Raw genomic sequence first — 18305 nt, forward strand, 5'->3', positions numbered from 1 at the left:
ACCCAACCCTCTCCTTTCCTGTTATAAATAAGTAGTCAAGATTCTTCCTCAAGGGGTCAGATTCTGTACTTTAAAATTTCTGAAAAACTGGTACTAAGGCTTTGAATTGCAAACACACAAAACATCATTTTGTCACCTGAAGAATCCCTAGTAGTTTAATTTGGTCTGTACTTTGAATGATCAAAATAACTAACAAGGCATTCGATTGTAAATCCTAAAGCGTCTGCTCTCCCCCACCAAATAAATAAAATTAGTTTCATTTTCTTAGCCTTCTTAATTTTTATTGAAAATGGTTACTTGTTGAACAGTTTTTAACTTCTATAATATACTAAGACCCATATTAGATGCTTTCCATGATGCAGAGTATTCCCTTTTTCATTTTATTATATTCAGGAGCTAACAAAGTAAGCTTATTTATAGGAATATCAAGTGAAGCTCTGTAGAGTTCCCCACAATATAAAAGTTGATTTTTTTTTCCTGCAAACCATAGCAAATAAAACACATTTATCAAGAAATGATTTTCATTCAAGTGAATTTTTAGCAATTTAGTAATACCGTAAGTAATAGACTTTTATAGCCTTGTTTTTCAACACTTCTGCAGAAAATTGGCAGCGGTTTTGTTTTATATCAAAACAAAATTGCTGACCAGTGGAGAAATAAGATGAAATTCTCAGTTGTTTATCAACGGCGTGTTTTGAAGTCTTCTAAAATGATTTTAAAAAGATTTTTCTCAGTTATTTCATTTTTAAGGCATTTCTTTTTTCCATTTCCTAAAATTTTAAAAGCAATATCAGACATAGCTGAAATTTAAGCCTATCATAGTCAAATTATTATATTACTGATCAAGTGTTCAGCTTAATAAAGATATTAGAAGGCCATTGATTTGGGATGGATAGGTTTCATATCTTTTTATAGCTTTTGGTTTTCGGGGTGTTTTTTTTAAGCTTTAGAAAGCTAAATTTTTATTCCCCTTTGACCACGCCTTTCAACCACACCCTTCTACTTTTGAGTTGATCTAAAACCCTTCTCTGAAGGGGAAGGGATTAGTGTTGCTTTAACATTGCTTCTCCTGCCGTAGTCCTATTTTTCACTTCCAAGAGCTCAAGTAGGAAAGGGAAGCCACTTAGTCACCAGACAAAATTAACCTGTAAGAAGGGGAAGAACAGATTGAACTGGCATGGATGTTAAATTTGGTTGTGGAGTTATGAAATGTAGGGGAATGAATCAAATGAGAATTTGTTTTAAGAAGGCAGCTCCCTTGTTCTCTGTTAAAAAACCCTTAGATGAGCCAATCCCTAGCTTTTCTCTTTCTCTTTGTGCCTCCTTCCCTCTTTCTCCCTCCTTGCCTCCTCCCCTTATCCCCCAGTTTTCCTGTTCCTTACCTCACCACTTTTATGCTCTCTGGAAGTATGCTTGTCCCCGAGACAGAATGCTGCAGGAACTGCCTAAGGCTTATGGATCAAAGTATTGAGCGGAAGCAAGGCATAAGGAATCCTGTGACATGGATGGAAGTAGGAACTACTAGAAGAGTGGTAAAGGTAGTGACCTGCTTCACTGATTATGGAGCTCCCATAAGAGAGTAATGGAGTTCTTTAAAATAGGGTTTAAGTAATGAAACTATCAATGTCTTAACGCTGTAGTGACTCCGGAAATCTCTGGCTAGGTAGGTCCTTTCCTTTGAACTCCAAGCAGAGGCAACTGTGCCAGTTATGAACCCCTCCATCTTAAATGATAAGTCTCAGGAGGAAGCCACTAATTGACATTAATATTTGCTCTCACTGACCTCTGAGAGTTGATTGTGTATGCTCTACTATCATAAGATGTTTCCAGCAGAGCACTGTGTGTAACCTGAAAATTGCTCCTGAGTATTGTTTTGAGGGACACTTGTTTTGGATAGAACAGTCTAGGTCTAGAATGAATGCTTTAAGGTGGATTTCATGACCGAAAGGGAAGAATGATGCTTTTAGGATCAGTGCATATTTGGTCAAAGTGGCTAACTTCATATTTAAGGAGGGGCTTTGCCTTGACAGAAGTCCAAATTTTCATTCTCATTTGGTCAACAAAACGCCTACATTGCACTAAGATGCCTTTTCCAGTTTGGGCAAAGAACCAGAGTATGAAAAAGGATGGTGCAAGAGCAGCTGCTGTTACATTCCAGGGATGGTTTCTAAATGATTTCAGGCTTTTTGGGCGAAGAGACCATGAAAGCTCCCCCCCCTCCCCCCCCCCCCCGGTTATGTATTGGGCCAGTTTTTCAGTAACCTACCCAAAATCAGAATCATTTTAACAATTTTACAGGTGACCCCAGCTTTTGGAGTTGTGACTCCAAACGTACAATAGTGATTTGGTGAAAGTTTAGATTCTGCTCATTGTAGCAAAATTGGGGTAATATTGATTTGGAAGCAGTTAATGGTATTCTCTCAATTTGCTTTTAATGTTTAGAAACTACCAAATGAGTTGAGCCATTCAGGTCTCTTAGAGTAACACTCAGTGTGAAATCGGCAGGTATGGGTGTTTTTATTTTCTGTATCAAATGCTTGTTTCTTGATGTGCTCAGTTTTCTGTGTACTTGAAATGGAAGTGTTTCTCAATTGGCTTCTAGTTAAGTAGTTTAAGGGCATTTGACCTTAAGGGTTTAAGTAGTTTAAGGGTTATGACCTCAGTGTAATGTACTGCAGTGCACTCTAATCATGAGCTGATTATTCCTGAAGCCCCACAGTAATCATATTTGAAAGAAGGGGTGATCTGCTCCAAAGTTGATAATGTAATAAAAACTATCAAACTGTTTTAAAATTATTCCAAGATATAATTTACTTGCACAGATTTAGTATAGAGGATTTGTGCTAAGCGAATATAAAAATAGATAAGGTTGGTGTCTAGTTACTGCTGGATAATGTACCCTACTGCTTTTTTAGAAAAGTTTTACCAGTGTGCGCCAGGAAGACTACTGGACAGGTCAACTATCTTGGAATGGTTAAAGTAATGCTCTTTGATTTTTTTTTTCTTTATGGTACTTAAGTGCTAACTTTGTGTCAAGTAGTGTACTAAGTACTGGGGTAGGTACAAAGTAATCAGGTCGATTACAGTCCCTGACCCAGTCTAAGGGAGTTGGATTGATAGATGAATAAAAGTGTTTTGATACACATTTAAGACAGTGTTTGTAGGGTCCCGAAAGTTAGTCATTGAGATGCTACTTTATTCTTAAACAATTCTTGTTGGAGGATATTCCGATGCTTAAACACTTAATAAAGATGTAAATTCTCAAATTAACCTGTATTCTCCATGATGTAAAGGTTATCCACTGTTTACTTTCTCATGATTTTTTTTTTTAATCTAATTTCAGTATAGCTGACATCTACTTGTTTTTGAACTGGAAATTTCTTTTGCCAGCATCCTGAAAACAATTAGCAACCATTAATTTATACCCACATAATTATTTGTAATTTCCTCCTAAGTGTCTGAAGAGTCTTGGGACAAACACAAAATTTTGGAAGTAGTCTTCCAACCATAACCACTGGGTAGTATACCAACTAAACTGTGGGGAGAGCTGTGAATTTTTATATACCAAGTGCTGAAGTTGGCATTAAATTTTCAAGGAAACCAAATCCTAGTTACAAATAACAGTGTGGATTTGCAAGTTAAAAAAAAAATCTTTAAACACAGATGGGACAAATTCATTTTGGAGTGACCACCATCCTTTGCCTTATATAAAGTTATTTCTCAACTATTTTTTGCAATAATTGGTAATTGGATTAGGAATTATCTTTTCTGTGCCTCAGTTCTAGAGGTAAGATATCCATTCCCCTATCTTCTGTCATCCCCAGTGTTTAACACAGTGCCTGACCCCTTGTAAACGTTTAATAAATACCATCATTATTGTTTATTTTCAAACTCTGAATGCAGTGTTTGAGAATGCCCATTATATTGTAGAGAATTCTATCCATTGCGTTGGATCACTTTGCCTCCATTAATTAGATTGTAAGGTTCTTGAGGGCAGGGAAATACACATCTTGCTTCTGTTGTACTCTCCCAAGCATTTTAGGACAGTATGTGGTGCTCAGAAAATAGCATTACTATTTAAAAGGATTGAAGTTCAGCGTGGGACTTCAGAACAGCAGAATTGTCCTGATGTCTTATCTATGTTTGAAGTAGAAGCAAGTAGTAGTATTTGAGCAATCACTGAATGCAGTGTACTAGACTGAGTACTTGGAAAAGTACTTCAGAAGCAAGAGGTGTATTTGCTGCCCACAAGAAAGTTACACTTCACATTCCTCCAAGGAAATATTACCTCAGTTGTTTCAGCTGCTTCTTCTAAGCCCTTTTAATTTCTAACTTCTCCAGAGGATAAATGTATGTGTAAATGGCTACTGAACTCATTCCTATTTCAATTTTCCTCTTTTGTAGCACATTACTAGATTTGGGGTGTGTTATTTGCATTCTGGGCATTTCAAGTTCAGTCACGCATGTTCCAAACACTCCCCTCTCCAGTTGTGCCAACCATGCCTGTTTGGAATTGGTTGGAACACAGGAGGATGAAAAATGCAATGGCTCTAAAATGGTGTAAACTTCCTGTGCACTTGAGTTCAGAAGAAAGTAAATAGTCTGGTCTTACTTGGCAGTCAGACAAGGTTTTATTGCTAGGGACCAGATACTATCTTCCTTTATTTAGAGGCCATTTCTCCCTCAGTAACGGGTTTGCCAAGCAGCCTGCTTAGGAGGATTATTCAGTTTAATTGAAGCGGTGGCTAGTCCACAGAATTATGGAGGTGCGTAGGTATGAATGAAATCAGTGCTCCGTCCATAAACCTTCCCTAATGAGGAATGAGGTTGAAGCTCCAGTGTTCAGTGGAGGAGTGCTGCAGGCAATTGTCAGCAGTTCTGGAGCTTTCTTTGTGTGGGCAGTGAAGGCTTTTTACGTGTTGACAGCATTTTAAAAGATTCAGTCTGAAGGAAGAGTTGCCAACTCATCGTTCCTGAAACAGCTGTTATGAAGTGCGTGGTGCAGACCCCAATACGGAATTGCCTGTTTTATTCAGATGTTCATCAAAACGAGCTTGTTCCCCATTGTCAAGTCTCAATGTATTAGACACCTTTCTGAAGACTGGGAGCTTGGGGTTGGATGACAGCCTCGTTATTGTCCCACGGGGCCAGTAAACAGATTTATCCTCTAGGTTAGCAAAACTAATTCTCCAATTTGTGGAAGCCAGCTCCCAATAACAAAAAAAGCTGCTTTAGACAGATTTTGGGAAACTTGTAGATTCTGCATTTTCTCTATGTGCAATATTGCCCTCTGCTGGCAAATGCCACTTTGAAGGATCAGTGGAGCTTTTCTCTTCTCCAAGGTCAATCGAGAATTTGGCCCACTTCTTGGTATCCGTGAAAGAGGGATGCATCGAGCCACATTCCCTGTCCCTCATACCTCCTTTACTCCTCAGACCTGGAGAAACTGTGGAATCTACCATGGTTGGGCACATTAATGTCATTGCAACTAGGGAGCATGTTGTGGCTTTGTGGCATAAAAGAAAAAGGAACTAACCAATGATTTTTTTCTGTTCCCTTCCAAATTCAGCTCCAAGCCAGAGGTGAGGGGAAGTGTTTCCACTGCCTGGCTCCCCTCTACTTCATCTTTACCCTAGCCCATTGCTCTCTCTCTCTCTCTCTTTCTCTACATTTTGGCCAGAGCATTACTTTCAGGACCCAGAATCAGAGTGGTATGTTATGGGCTCTGCCCTATAATTAGCTCACAAGAAAGGAAGTGTGTGTTTGGGTTTTCATGACAAATGCTTCTTTTTCCTGTATATTCTGTGGTTCTTAAGCCTGCGCCATTACCAAATACAGGCAGGCTGTGAAAGTTGATAGCCATGGTAAAGGCATTAAAAGCCCTTGGGTGAGTGTTGGCTGGCAAGTCTAACCAGTGGGTAACCCACCATCAATCGATAGTATTTATTGGGTACTTACTGTGTGCAGAGCATGATGCTGAGTACTTGGGAGAGGACAATAGAATTAGAAGGCACAGCCCCCTGCTCTCATGGAGCTTACAGCCTACAGTTACTCCACTGGAGAGTTGTGGGCCAGGGTGGTATGTCATCCCCCAGGGCAAGCAGTGACCTTCTTGGTGCCCTAAATTTGCAGGACACGAACAGGAGTACTACAAAGGTTGGGGCCTCTCGGTGAAGTCACATTCAGTCAGTGGTATTTTTTTTAATGGTATTTGCTAAGCACTAACTATATGCCAGGTACTCTACTAAGTGCAGGGGTAGATATAACAATCAGGTTGGACATAGTCCTTCTCCCATGTAGGGCTCATATCTTAATCCACATTTTACCGAGGAGATAACTGAGGCACAGAGAGGTTAAGTGACTTGCCCAAAGTCACCCAGGAGAAAAGTGGCCAAGCCGGAATTAGAGCCCAGGTCCTTCTGACTCCTGTGTCCATGCTCTATTCACTAGGCCATGCTGCTTCTTAACAATACTAAGCTGCCTGTCATTCGGCAGTGCCAAATCCTGATGTTTACAAATGGCCTAGTGGAAGGAGCGAGGGCTTGGGAGTCAGAGGAACTGGGTTCAAATCCTGACTCTCCACTTGTCTGCTGTGTGACCTAGGACAAGTCACTTCATTTCTCTGTGCCTCAGTTTCCTCACATTTTTTTAAAAAAAGGTTTACAGTTGTATTGGGCAAGTCTATTGGCCAGTTAAAATATTTCTGCCACCAAGATAATCACCACCCCATGCTGTGTTACAGTAGTATGTTCATGCTAAGGCTGATGGGATTGTTCATAAGTAATATGAGAAAAGACATCAGTCCTGTGTTTTGTGTGTGCCCAGTTTCTTTTAAAGGCAAGTCATATTTAGCCTCTTTTCTCATATCAGGTGGGCTTCGGCTGATCTGCAGAGTATTGCATAGATCCATGTACCCGAAAGTGATAAAATAATCTAAAGTTTAGGGTAAGAAGTTGATCTTTAAGGCTTCTTGTGTCTTGAGACCTTCATTTCATTTGCCAAGACTTACGCTAGCCTTGGTGGTCTAATTTCAGGGAACTGGAGCAGGTTTAGTTGACAAGGAAGTGGTTTGACTATTCGGCTGTTGTATGTAATGTACTTACCACTGGAAGTGGTATAAGGGATTCCTAATCATTGTTTCAGGTTGGAAAAAAGGGTTCCTTGGATAAAAGGTTATAGGAAATGCAGAAAAGTAATTTTGAGAAGTGTAAGGGCAGTGATGGTGGTGAAATACAGAGTTTTAAATATCAGTGGAAAGTCCCAGAACTCTTTGTCAGTTTTCTGCCAAAACACTTAAAACAGGCCCACACTTGACCAAGTGTGTTAATTACCTTTATGTAATGCAAGCCAAATGGAGATGTCACTCAGCAAGTATCAGTTGAGCACCCACAAGGTGCAGAGAGTTTGGTAAATTGTAAAGAAAAGACTTGGCTCCTAGCCTCAAGGTGCTTATGATCTATGCTGGGAATTGACGAATGCGTGGGTTTACTCTTGAGAAACTGTTTGCAGGATGTAGGCTTTTAATTGTGATTTAAAGGTGGCAAGTCATTATGAAGGATAGATAGGGGATATGTAGGAAATCTACTTCTAGTTTTAGAAAACATTTATTTAAAGCAAATGTAAAGCTATGTAATAATTGTGGTATTAAGTGCTTGCTAAGTGCCAAACACTGTGCTGAACACTGGGGTAGATGCAAACCATTAGGTTGGATGCAGTCCCTGCCACAAATGGGGTTCACAGCATAAGAGGAAGGGAGAACGGGTATTGTCCCCATTTTATAGATGAGATAATTGAGGCACAAAGAAGTGAAGTGACTCCTCCAGGCTCACACAGCTGGTAAATGGCAGAACTGGGATTAGATTAAGTAAATTAATTAGATTACAATTAACTAGGATTAAGCATTTGATAATCCCCCATCCCTCAGCCCCACAGCATTTGTGTACCTATCCTTCTAGTCTTCCATTTTCCCCATCTGTAATGTCTGTCTCCCCTTCTAGACAGTAAACTCCTTGTTGTCAGGGATCATGTCTACTAACTCTATTTTATTATACTTCCTCTAGTGCTTAATGCGGTGCTCCGCAGACACTAAGCTCTCAATAGGTGCCGTCGATTGATTGAACGTATTGGTCCTTTGACTCCCAGGCCTGTGCTTTTTACACTAGGCCACACTGCTTCAGATTAAAAGATGTGAGTTTGGGAAATAAATAACAAATATGGTTCACAGTACTTACATCAAAACAATTAAAAAAAAACAGTCATCATCGATTTGATAGCATTATATCCATATATGCAAAACTGAATGAAAAATATTTCCCTACTTCTTAGCTCTAGAAGATGAAGCTTTATTCAAATCTTAACCATTCCAATATTAATCAGTCATGAAAGTTTTACACTGTGCAGGGAATTGAAAATCCAAAAGTTCAGCCCTCACCATTTTAAAACTCATAAATTGATCTCAAAACCATGAACTAGATGAGCTGTGTTCATCTGAGCACCTGCAAAAAGCCACTTGGACATCTCTAAGAATTCTAGAAATTCCGGGTAAATTCTTAGAATAGAACTGCTTTATTCTCTGTGAGAATGTGTATATAAATCTTTCTTTCCCCACCCCGTCTCTTTCTCTCTCTCTGTCCCTCTCATGCACTCTCACTTTCTCTCTCTTTCCTCCCCTCAGGGACTCACTTGATTCTATCTGATGTAAGATCCAATTTTTCTACTCCTTTCCAGGTGAAAACCTACAGCATTCAACCTTAGCCCAACTGATAAAGACAAAAGGTTACTCCTCAGTTCTTTGGGTGATATGATTGACACGCTCTGGTGTGACATAATTGTACAGCAGTGACTCAGTTCAGGGAAAAATATACAAATCAAAGGAAGCTACCAGGTGAGCATTCCCAGGCTGAAGCTTCCTTATGGAATATACGCTGCATTTACAAACCCAACCCTGAATTTCCCAAGCTGGCATTGCAAAATAAACAAAGACCTCTATTTCTTAATCTGTGCAGTATTCAGCATGGTCATTTGCTTAGGACATTACCACTCACTGTACATTTCCGTCCTTGGAGAGAGAGTTTGAGCTAGTTTGCAGGCACCTCCTCTTGCATTTGCTGACATAGTTTTTGCCTTGCTGGCTGAGCAGTTCTGAGTTTCAGGTCCAGCTGTGTCATCCTGCAGAAACTCCAAGCAGGGTGAAACCTGTTTACAGTTGCTGCTTCAGCCTTGGCAGGCATCTGGCCCTTCCACAGGTAGCTCTTTGTGTAGCTCACACAACTGGGAAGCAGTAGGCCTCGTCTTTTGAGCTGTTTTTCCATTACTACTCCCAGGTTCCGCCTACAAGGTAGGCACATGCAAGGTTTAGTTTGAATGACGTTTGGTTGAAATGCTGTAAAACAGCTGCAAAATTGTGCATAACTCAAACAATTACTATGTGGAATCTGGTGGGAAACCAATGATGAACCAGACTTTTCTAGTATTTATGGTTTTAAGTGCTTTCTATATATCCATTTGATGTGGCGGGCATGTTAATTAGATCAGACAAGGTTCTTACCATCTAAGAGGAAGAGTGGTATCTTATCCCTATTTTCAGATGCACTCATAGAGACTCAGAGAGGTTAGGTGACTTGCCTGAGGTCACACAGCAGGCCACTGGCAGAGTTGGTCAGAATTCAAGTCTCCTGACTCCAATTCCATGCTCTTCTCACAAAGCTTTATTGCCTCCCATGCTACCTAGGCTGTTTCTTTGGGACAAGTCTGCACCTTTAGGATTCTTTCAAGCCCTAAACTGCTTCTTGAGTTTGGTAAATTAGTGTGTCACCCCACTGGTCTGGAAGACGCAGTGCAGCTTCCAAAACTGCCTAACTCAAAATTAGAGGGGAATTGTTGTGCTTCAGTTTGTGATCTACCTTCCACCTGGGGCTTGCTGAGAGAAAGTCTCCAGGGGAAATATTCCCCCATGCTTGTCTTCATTGTCACATTCTTCACAGCCAAGTGAATTCTCCAATAGTGTATTTAGACCACACTGATGTCTTTGGAATATCTGTCAGGTGATCTCAGCTCACTGTTTGCTAAAGTTGGCTTCTTAAAAGATCTTCGTTTTAGGCTTCAAACTTGGAGGAGAATGAGGAAGGGGCCCTTTTTGATTATTTGCAAGTGTCCTGAGTAATTGGACAGCGTTATAAAAGCACCCAAGCTTAATGTATTTATTACATAGCTGTCAGTGTATGTTAGTTTGACAAAAGGCAAAATGGGGTGGCTTTGTTCACTAGAGAATCTAAGCCTTTAGGGTATCGATTTATGCTTAGAAATACCGCCACTTTTTCTTGTGGTTGGATTCATTAGTTGGACAGTTAAAAATAATTGCAGCGTTAGCTGAATTCCTCAAATTGCTTCAAGTTCTACTCATTTATTCACATGGTACCTGTTTACTCAATCAAACATTAAATCCAAGTAGCTCCAGATCTCAGCACCCAATTTGAAATCATTCAGTGGGTATTGTCAACTATCCCCAGGTTTTTAGTCCTCCAGTTTACAGAGCTGCTGATAGATTCCTGCCCCCCACCGCCCCATTTGGAAGAAGCAAGTTTTATAAGACAACTTGCAAGATAAAAAGTAGAAATTCCTGTTCCTGTAGTAAACCGTCATCTCTGCATTAGGAATAAGCCTTGGAGGGCTTGAGTGTTCAGAAATGATTGGGAAACTAATGTCAGTGGCTGAGCAAGTCTCGCCAATTTGGCTTGCTAGAGTATAAGCTCTTTATGGGGTGGGGAATGTATGGGTTGTGCTGCTGCTAAATTTCCCAAGAGCTTAACATAGTGCTCTGCATTCCATAAATGCCATTATTATTAAAGATAGTAGGGAATGAAGGCCACATAGCTGGATAACTCGATCGGTGCACTTGCCTTTTCCAATCATTTTGCATATCCATTCTGTTAGAGAAATCCTTTTTAATGGTATGATAGTGAGGAATGAGAGGAGACTAGAGAACAGGTACTGTGGAACCGCCTAGGACAGATCACTAATAAGGGCCCTAGCCAGGCTTCCAGGATGCTATGTTCGGATTGATTTGGCATTGAGTTTGTAGAGAGGAACCATCCCGCCGACAACATTCCCAGCAGCCAACATGAGTGCTGTAGCAAATGATTTGCCAGTCACTGCCTCAGGAACCATTAACCCACCATGGAGCAAGTCATAGCCCAACCATCACCAACTTTTCTTCCTTCATTTCCCCTTCCATGTTAGAAGAATTTATTTCCCAAAATGTAATTTTTAAGCCCTCAATCCTGACCCATAAGCTTACTAAAGCCCACAAATCAAATTTTACTTTTTTAAGAGAAAAAGCGGCAATATATTTGCCTACCAGGCCTAATGTCTTTCATTCCAGGCTGCTAAAGCGAGACCTGACTGCGACACAGTGAAATGCATGTGTACTGGGTGACTTCTCCTGTCCTTCCTCTGGAAGGACAGTGGGCCCTGCCACACAAGTCTTACCAAGCTCAGGTGTTAAACTCTCCAACAAACATCGATTCAGAGGGTTGCCTCCTAGGTAATCATGCGCCGAGGCCGGGGTGAAGTGGAGGAAGACATGCTTCCAACGCCTTCAAGTTGAATGGCCTCCGTTTCCCTTACGCCTGGCTCACCTCTCTCTCACCTTGTGTGCTCTTGCAGGTGTGGCAGATGAAGAAGCCTTTGCTGAGGAGTGCAGCCGGAGAGGACAAAATGCCCTGCCCTTCCAGCCCTCCAATGTTCGCTCTCTGAAGTCTCACAGACCTGCCACTCTCCCTAAGCATGCCTATCACTATAATTGTGAGGAGGAGGAGGAGGAGGAGGAGGAGGAGGAGCAGGATAGACCACGGGTGACAAGCAGCTGGGATCCCCCCATTTTCTCAGCAGGTGTGCACAAAGAAATTAAGGTGGAACATCCCAAAGGTGACATGTCCCCTCAACCAAAGAGAAAAAGAGAAACGAAAGCTGCCCACTGTTGTTGTGTTCTGACTTGAGCTTGTGGGGTGGCCAGAGCAGGCAGGTGCAAGGTTGGAGATCCTGCGTTTCATTCTGGGCTCTGTCAACAAGTTATTTAACCTCCCTGTGCCTTAGTTTTTTTGATTTTTATTTTATCTCCCCGCTTCTACAAAGGGTGGGGTGGGGAACAATATAATTTTTTTGTGAAGCCTATCATCTAGGATAAGAAGACTACATAATTGCAAAGTGCTGCTTAGGGTTATGTTTTGAAAAAACAAACCCTCAACTAATGACTTTTTAGCTGTTAGAACTCTTTTCATATAGTTTGGTCAGTGAACAAAATGGATCGTTTAGGACACATCTGACAAAGGGTGTCAACAAAGACTACAGCTTGTAAATATCAGGAGGGAATGGTGTTGGCTTGTTACTTTCAGATGCATTTTGGCTTACAGTCCTAGCCCACGAGAGATAGCAAAGCCTTTTAGTGAAGGATAGTGTTTTTATTTCCTTTTTATCAAATGAGCCATATGAAAATGTAGTGTCCCAGCCAAGTCTGGAGGTGAGAGGGAATTCCCTCAAGTACTAACCTGCTTGGTTCAAGTGTTTCCCCATGAGTGGCAGCATAAGGATGTCTGCGACTAAGCATGGGCATTGGTTTTGATTAAAAAAAAATCACCTGCAGATTGAAAAGGCCTCTCAATGCAAAAAGCTACTTTCAATACAGGTTAAATCGTACACCTGTTCAGATGGCATCCGTTTCTTGCAAACCTTGCCTGTTACCAAGGTACTGTTTTCAGAGCCTAAGATGGTTTGTTTTTTAAATTTTCATCCAAGAAAATCTTCCCTGGCCAACTTATTTAAGGACGCCAATGAAGCTGTCCAGTGTCAGTTTAAGGAAGCAGGCGGTGCTTGGCAAAAATACTCCAGACATACTATAAATCTTCCGTCAGGGTTCCTTGGTCCTGGGCACTTAAGAGGAATGCTTTTACTTTTCCTAAGCAGAAACATGGGCCAGGGGACAACTAACCGAGCAGGGAATCACAAGATGGGACCTATTTCCTGCAGGGCCAGGATTCGCTTTGTCAACTCGGATGGATCACTTCATGTTCTTTGACCTAGCAGTAAATGAGACGTACTGGTGCTTGGCCTCCATACGTCTCTGAGAAAGGTCGATTTAATGCTTAGAGCAGTTTGAGATCCACTGGGGCAAGCTGGGGTTGGTTCTGCCCATGGGTATTTGTGGCAACAGGGACCCACTCTAAGGTGGCCCAGCTCCCTTCCGGGGTGGCATGACGACGGGCACAGCCATGACTATGAGGGCGAGACTGGAGCTGGGTCTGGGGACGGAGAGTTGCCAGCAAAAGCAGATGGATGATATAGAAGCAGCGAAACTTTCCTGTATGATTGAATAAAAAATAGAGGGAATTGGATGACGTGGGTGGACGCACAATGAGTTCCAAATTGAATGGGCTTAGAAAAGTTTTCAATGAAGCAGTGAAGCTGAGTAATTTGGGGAAGAGTGAAGTGGGAGGATAGTGCCTGTGGGAGGGAAAGGCAAACCCACTTAACAAATGCCGGTCGTCAATCCTATTTCGGTCCACTGGCAGGTCATATTCTCATCTAAGAAGCTATGCCTGGGAGCCTAGGCACTTTCAATGCAAACAGTCAATCTGAAAGCTCCTAAGAATGCATCAGTTTTTTCCCCGAGATGTTTGCCTTATGTAAGCTCCTCGTGGGTAGGGTTCATACGTACTGACTCTATTGACTTGTACTTTCCCAAGCGCTTAGTATAGTGTTCTGCACACAGTTAGTGTTCAGTAAATGCCCTCGATTGATTCGATGCACAAGTTGAAGCCAAATCAGCCCCTGGGTCTGCCTACTTGAAGCATTGATTTTTAAGGCACCTTATGGGTTACAACCTGTCTTTAGTGCTTAGAACAGTGCTTGGCACATAGTAAGCGCTTAACAAATATCATTATTATTATTAAAAGGTCAGATTTTCCCTGAAGCTGGTTATTCAGGGGTGGTAAAAGACATATGTTGAGGAGGTGTCTTCCTACATATGTCCTTAAAATAGCCCCCCATTTGAAGACTGTCAGCTGCAAAAAAAACTTTTGTCAGTCCCCACAGTTTGTGTTTGCACAGAGAAAGGCCAATTTCAGTCGGATACTTGTTTCTTTCATTTTAGGCCTCCATGTCCACTCTTCTGATATAATCCCCTGCCTGTTTCCATTTGGTCACAGACTGGTGTGAAAATGTGTCTTGTTGACTTCCTGTGGGAGGTCTGCCCTAGCACATGAGTCTTGTGGGGCAAGATAACTCTAGCAGTGGAGACTTCAATGTGCTAAATTGAAGCCAAGATCAAATTTTGTCACTTTATTATAAATCCCTGGAAAAGGAGGCATATAATATAAAGTTGACCAAATATTTGCCTTAGAGAGTAGCATCACATGTGGCAAGGCTACAACAATTCAGTGACTAATCACTAAACTATAACAGCTTGGCTTTCCTATGGTGTATATTTGTACAGACTGTACTTTATCTGGTACACTATGCTGAACAAGATTGATTCAGAAGCAGTTTAACTCTTCAGGTAGCATTGAGATGCCATTGGATGTAGGATACACCCTTACTTTTCTGAAAAATAATTTGATGTTAGAAATTGGGTCATTATCCCCCATGTGATTAAACCTCAGAAGATTAGCCGTTGCTTTACCTTATATGAGAATATCCAGGATGCACAATTGTAACTAAGTAGTGATTTGAAGGATAAAATTAAATCCTTGATAAGAATGTAATTTTGTTCCTGGATCAAAGTTTGAGCCCTAGCTTTGTTTCCAATTAGTGGAACACATCTATAATGTGATGTAAAGGCGGTAGGATAAAAATGTGATGCAAACTTGACTTACTGGTTTGTTTGAATATACAGTAACATGAAATCTCCTTTATTAATGTTTAAAAATGGACCTGTTTTGTTCCAAGGCTGGCACAAGCAGTCTTATTACTCCTCTGCAGTCTTATAACTTTGACACTCAGGTCGGGGGCCTTTTGAATCTGCTTTAGTTTCTGAAACAGACAGCAACATTAATAATGCTATCATTTGGTATTTATGAATTCTAGAACTACCGTGGGTTTTTCAAGACACCTGCCCTTTCAAAAGCTTATTTCCGTAAGCAATGGGGATAGAGAACGTGGCTGAAATGTTTTCATGTTTAAAAGAATAACTCTGCTTGTATGTGCGTGTGCGTATTTGTGTATTCACCTCTTTAGACCAGTGGACTCACCAGAATGTTTTTCTGCACAGTAATGGCACCCACTGCATTCAGCATGGAGCTTGTCATACTAACCATTTCTTCATATTTAACTTCATGTTTAGCATATGACACTTTTTTGAGAATAATTTTTCCAGTGGAGCTAATGTGTGGTTTCTGTTTGGTAAATTTCTCAGCTGTGTAGTTCATATGCGTGTGCCGGGGGGAAACATACCCACAAGAAAGTAGTTCCTTGCAAACAAAATACAGAAAGGCCAAGTTGCAAAGCTAATATCAGACCAATAGTTAGCAAATGACCTATGTGCACCCAGTTCTCCCCCATGCAGCAGAAGTGATGGGGCATTTCTGACACCGATGGGGCTGGGGACTGATGGGGCTAGGGATGGGTAGGGAAGGGGGAATCTGAATCCAACAGGTTCACGGTATTGGACAAGTGCCCCTTAATTCCCCAATGAAGATCTAGCCAAACCACGTGGTAGAAACACAAGATATAGAACAATGATTTTTTTTTCTTCATTACATAATGGAAGGGAGGATGTGTGCTCAGTCTTTCACACAAGAATAGTAAGATGATTCTATATAAGGAGCAAAGTTATCTTGAGTGGACAGTGGAATGATTAAATGATGTCTTCGAAAACAGGAAGGGGTTACTCTATGGAAAGTGGTGAACAACTTCCTTCCCCATCTCCATTAAAGTCCAAACAATGGGCAGATAGATTGACACTGTAATGGGAGGGATTTTGGTTAGACACTGGGTTCTCTTTCTGCTGGGTTGCACCAGAACAATCACCTGGCCCCTTTTTACCTCAACTCAGTTACTTGAAAAGAAAATCTGGATTTATATACCCCATGCAGGCATGCTATCCCAATTATGGCTTATATCTTGTTGATGCAGTCCTTTTGAAGGTACTATTTCCTGAACCCCTGAATTTCATACCTACCATCTTGTCCTCCTCCCCTCCTGGTTCTCACTCAAGGGTGTGAGAGGGAGAAGAAACCTCCAGAGGCATTTCAGAAGGTAGGATCCTCCTCCCTACCCCCCCATGTTCTGCAAAAAATAAGTTCTGGTTAGACAGAAGGAAGACTTTCCTTATAGCACTGTTAAAACTAGAATAAACTTCTGAGAGAAGCTGTATTTCACCATCTCAATATTTACCTGACTAGAATTGTTTTGGAGTGGCACTGCTCAGTGGCAGGGGGATGGCGTGGATGACCTTTCATGGTCCTGTCTACCCCTGGAGTACTCTGACCAGAAAAAGAAGGCTTGGAAATACATCATTGAAAGACCTGTTTGTTCTCCCTCTCCACTTTCTTCCGCACCAAAACCTTGCAGCAAAAAGTGTTTGCTTTGAATAACTTCAGGTGTTGGGGCCAAAACTGACTAGCTCAGGCAGGAGACATTGAAACTTCAAGGGCCCTTCCATTTCTACAGTGTATCTTGCATGTTAGCAGGAATGAGGCAGAATCTTGGAGAAGGAGAACAGAGACCCTAAAAGGTTAAATGGTTCCAAGTTTACAAGGCTGCATCTCATCCCTAGTACAAAAGCAGCTGTTTGCTGGGTGAGGCTGTCAAAACACCATTTCCCAGATTTTCCTCACAGTCCTCCCTCTCTCCTCTGCACCTCAACTGGTCACCCCCTTTGGACCCGGCCTGAAATTCTCGGCAGCCATGATAGCAGGCCACCTGTTTCTTCAATGTCTGCTCTTTAGTGCTATATATTTGGGCTAAAGGAAAAGAGTGGCATGGCTCAGTGGAAAGAGTGTGGGCTTGGGAGTCGGAGGTTGTGGGTTCTAATCCCGGCTCTACCACTGATCAGCTGTGTGACTTGGGGCAAGTCATTTCACTTCTCTGGGCCTCAGTGACCTCATCTGTAAAATGGGGGGGGGGTAAGATTGTGAGCCCCATGTGGGACAACCTGATTACCTTGTAATATAATAATAATGTTGGTATTTGTTAAGCGCTTACTATGTGCAGAGCACTGTTCTAAGCGCTGGGGTAGATACAGGGTAATCAGGTTGTCCCATGTGAGGCTCACAGTCTTCATCCCCATTTTACAGATGAGGTAACTGAGGCACAGAGAAGCTAAGTGACTTGCCCACAGCCACACAGCTGCCAAGTGGCAGAGAAGGATTCGAAACCATGACCTCTGACTCCCAAGCCCGGGCTCTTTCCACTGAGTCACGCTGCTTCTTGTACCTTCTCCAGCGCTTAGAACAGTGCTTGGCACATAGTAAGTGCTTAATAAATACCATCATTATTATTATTATTATTATGCTGTATTTGCAGAGCCATTGGGTTCCTTCCAATCTGCTGACAGTAATGGGAAATCATTCCAAACAGTGACAAATCACTGTTTCTTAGTTAACTAATTAGGAGTGGGAGGCAGTATCTTGGGACTGGGAGTCAGGAGACCTGGATTCTAGTCCCAGCTCTGCCACTTGTGTGCTGGATGACCTTGGGCAAGTCACCTAACTTCTCTGTCGCTCAGTTTTCTCATCTGTAAAATCAATCAGTGGTACTTATTGAGTGCTTACTCTGTGCAGAGCATTGTAGTAAACACTTAAAATGGTGATAAAAATACCTGCTTCTCTTCGATTTAGACCTTGGCCCCCATGTAGGCAGGGGCTGTGTCTGACCTGATTATCTTGTACTTGCTCTATGTTTTAACATAGTGCTTGGTACATAATCAGCGCTTAATAAATACCATTATTATAATAATTATAGTTTTATCAACTTTTAAAATCAGTTTTGAGCATTCCTCAGTGGCATATGTTGTTTCCAACCAGTTAATACTTCTCCAACTATGTTTTGTCTAAAACATGCAGTAAAAACCCATGTTGGGGAAGTGTATGTTCTGATCATTATTGTGGCAGGGTGCAAATTCACTCTGTCGTGGCAGCTGTTTTGGTTGCTGCACCAGGCTGATGGCAGGTTGCTGGGAGCTTGACCCCACAATGGAATGTATAGTGTTTTGTATTCTTCCTTGGTGTGGCCTATATCAGCTCTTCCACTTGTCTGCTGTGTGACCTTAAGGAAGTCACTTAACTTCTCTGTGCCTGTTACCTCATCTGTAA

At 41.6% G+C, this 18305-nt stretch overlaps 1 protein-coding gene across 3 annotated transcripts in view; it reads left to right on the forward strand.

Annotated features, from left to right (window-relative positions):
- The window catches only part of DNAJB6 (DnaJ heat shock protein family (Hsp40) member B6), a 79140-nt gene that overhangs the window by 53330 nt on the left and 7505 nt on the right, over nucleotides 1-18305 (forward strand). For 2 of the 3 annotated variants that reach the window (XM_039913911.1, XM_016227465.3), the window contains 2 exons: nucleotides 11665-11889; nucleotides 15079-15127. In XM_039913911.1, coding sequence (XP_039769845.1) covers nucleotides 11665-11889; nucleotides 15079-15127 — 274 coding nt within the window. The remainder of the gene's footprint in view (nucleotides 1-11664; nucleotides 11890-15078; nucleotides 15128-18305) is intronic. The other variant, XM_029078141.2, reaches the window with a different exon arrangement.

The sequence above is a fragment of the Ornithorhynchus anatinus genome, chromosome 13 (genome assembly GCF_004115215.2).
Source record: "Ornithorhynchus anatinus isolate Pmale09 chromosome 13, mOrnAna1.pri.v4, whole genome shotgun sequence".
In the NCBI taxonomy this organism is placed as follows: Eukaryota; Metazoa; Chordata; class Mammalia; order Monotremata; family Ornithorhynchidae; genus Ornithorhynchus; species Ornithorhynchus anatinus.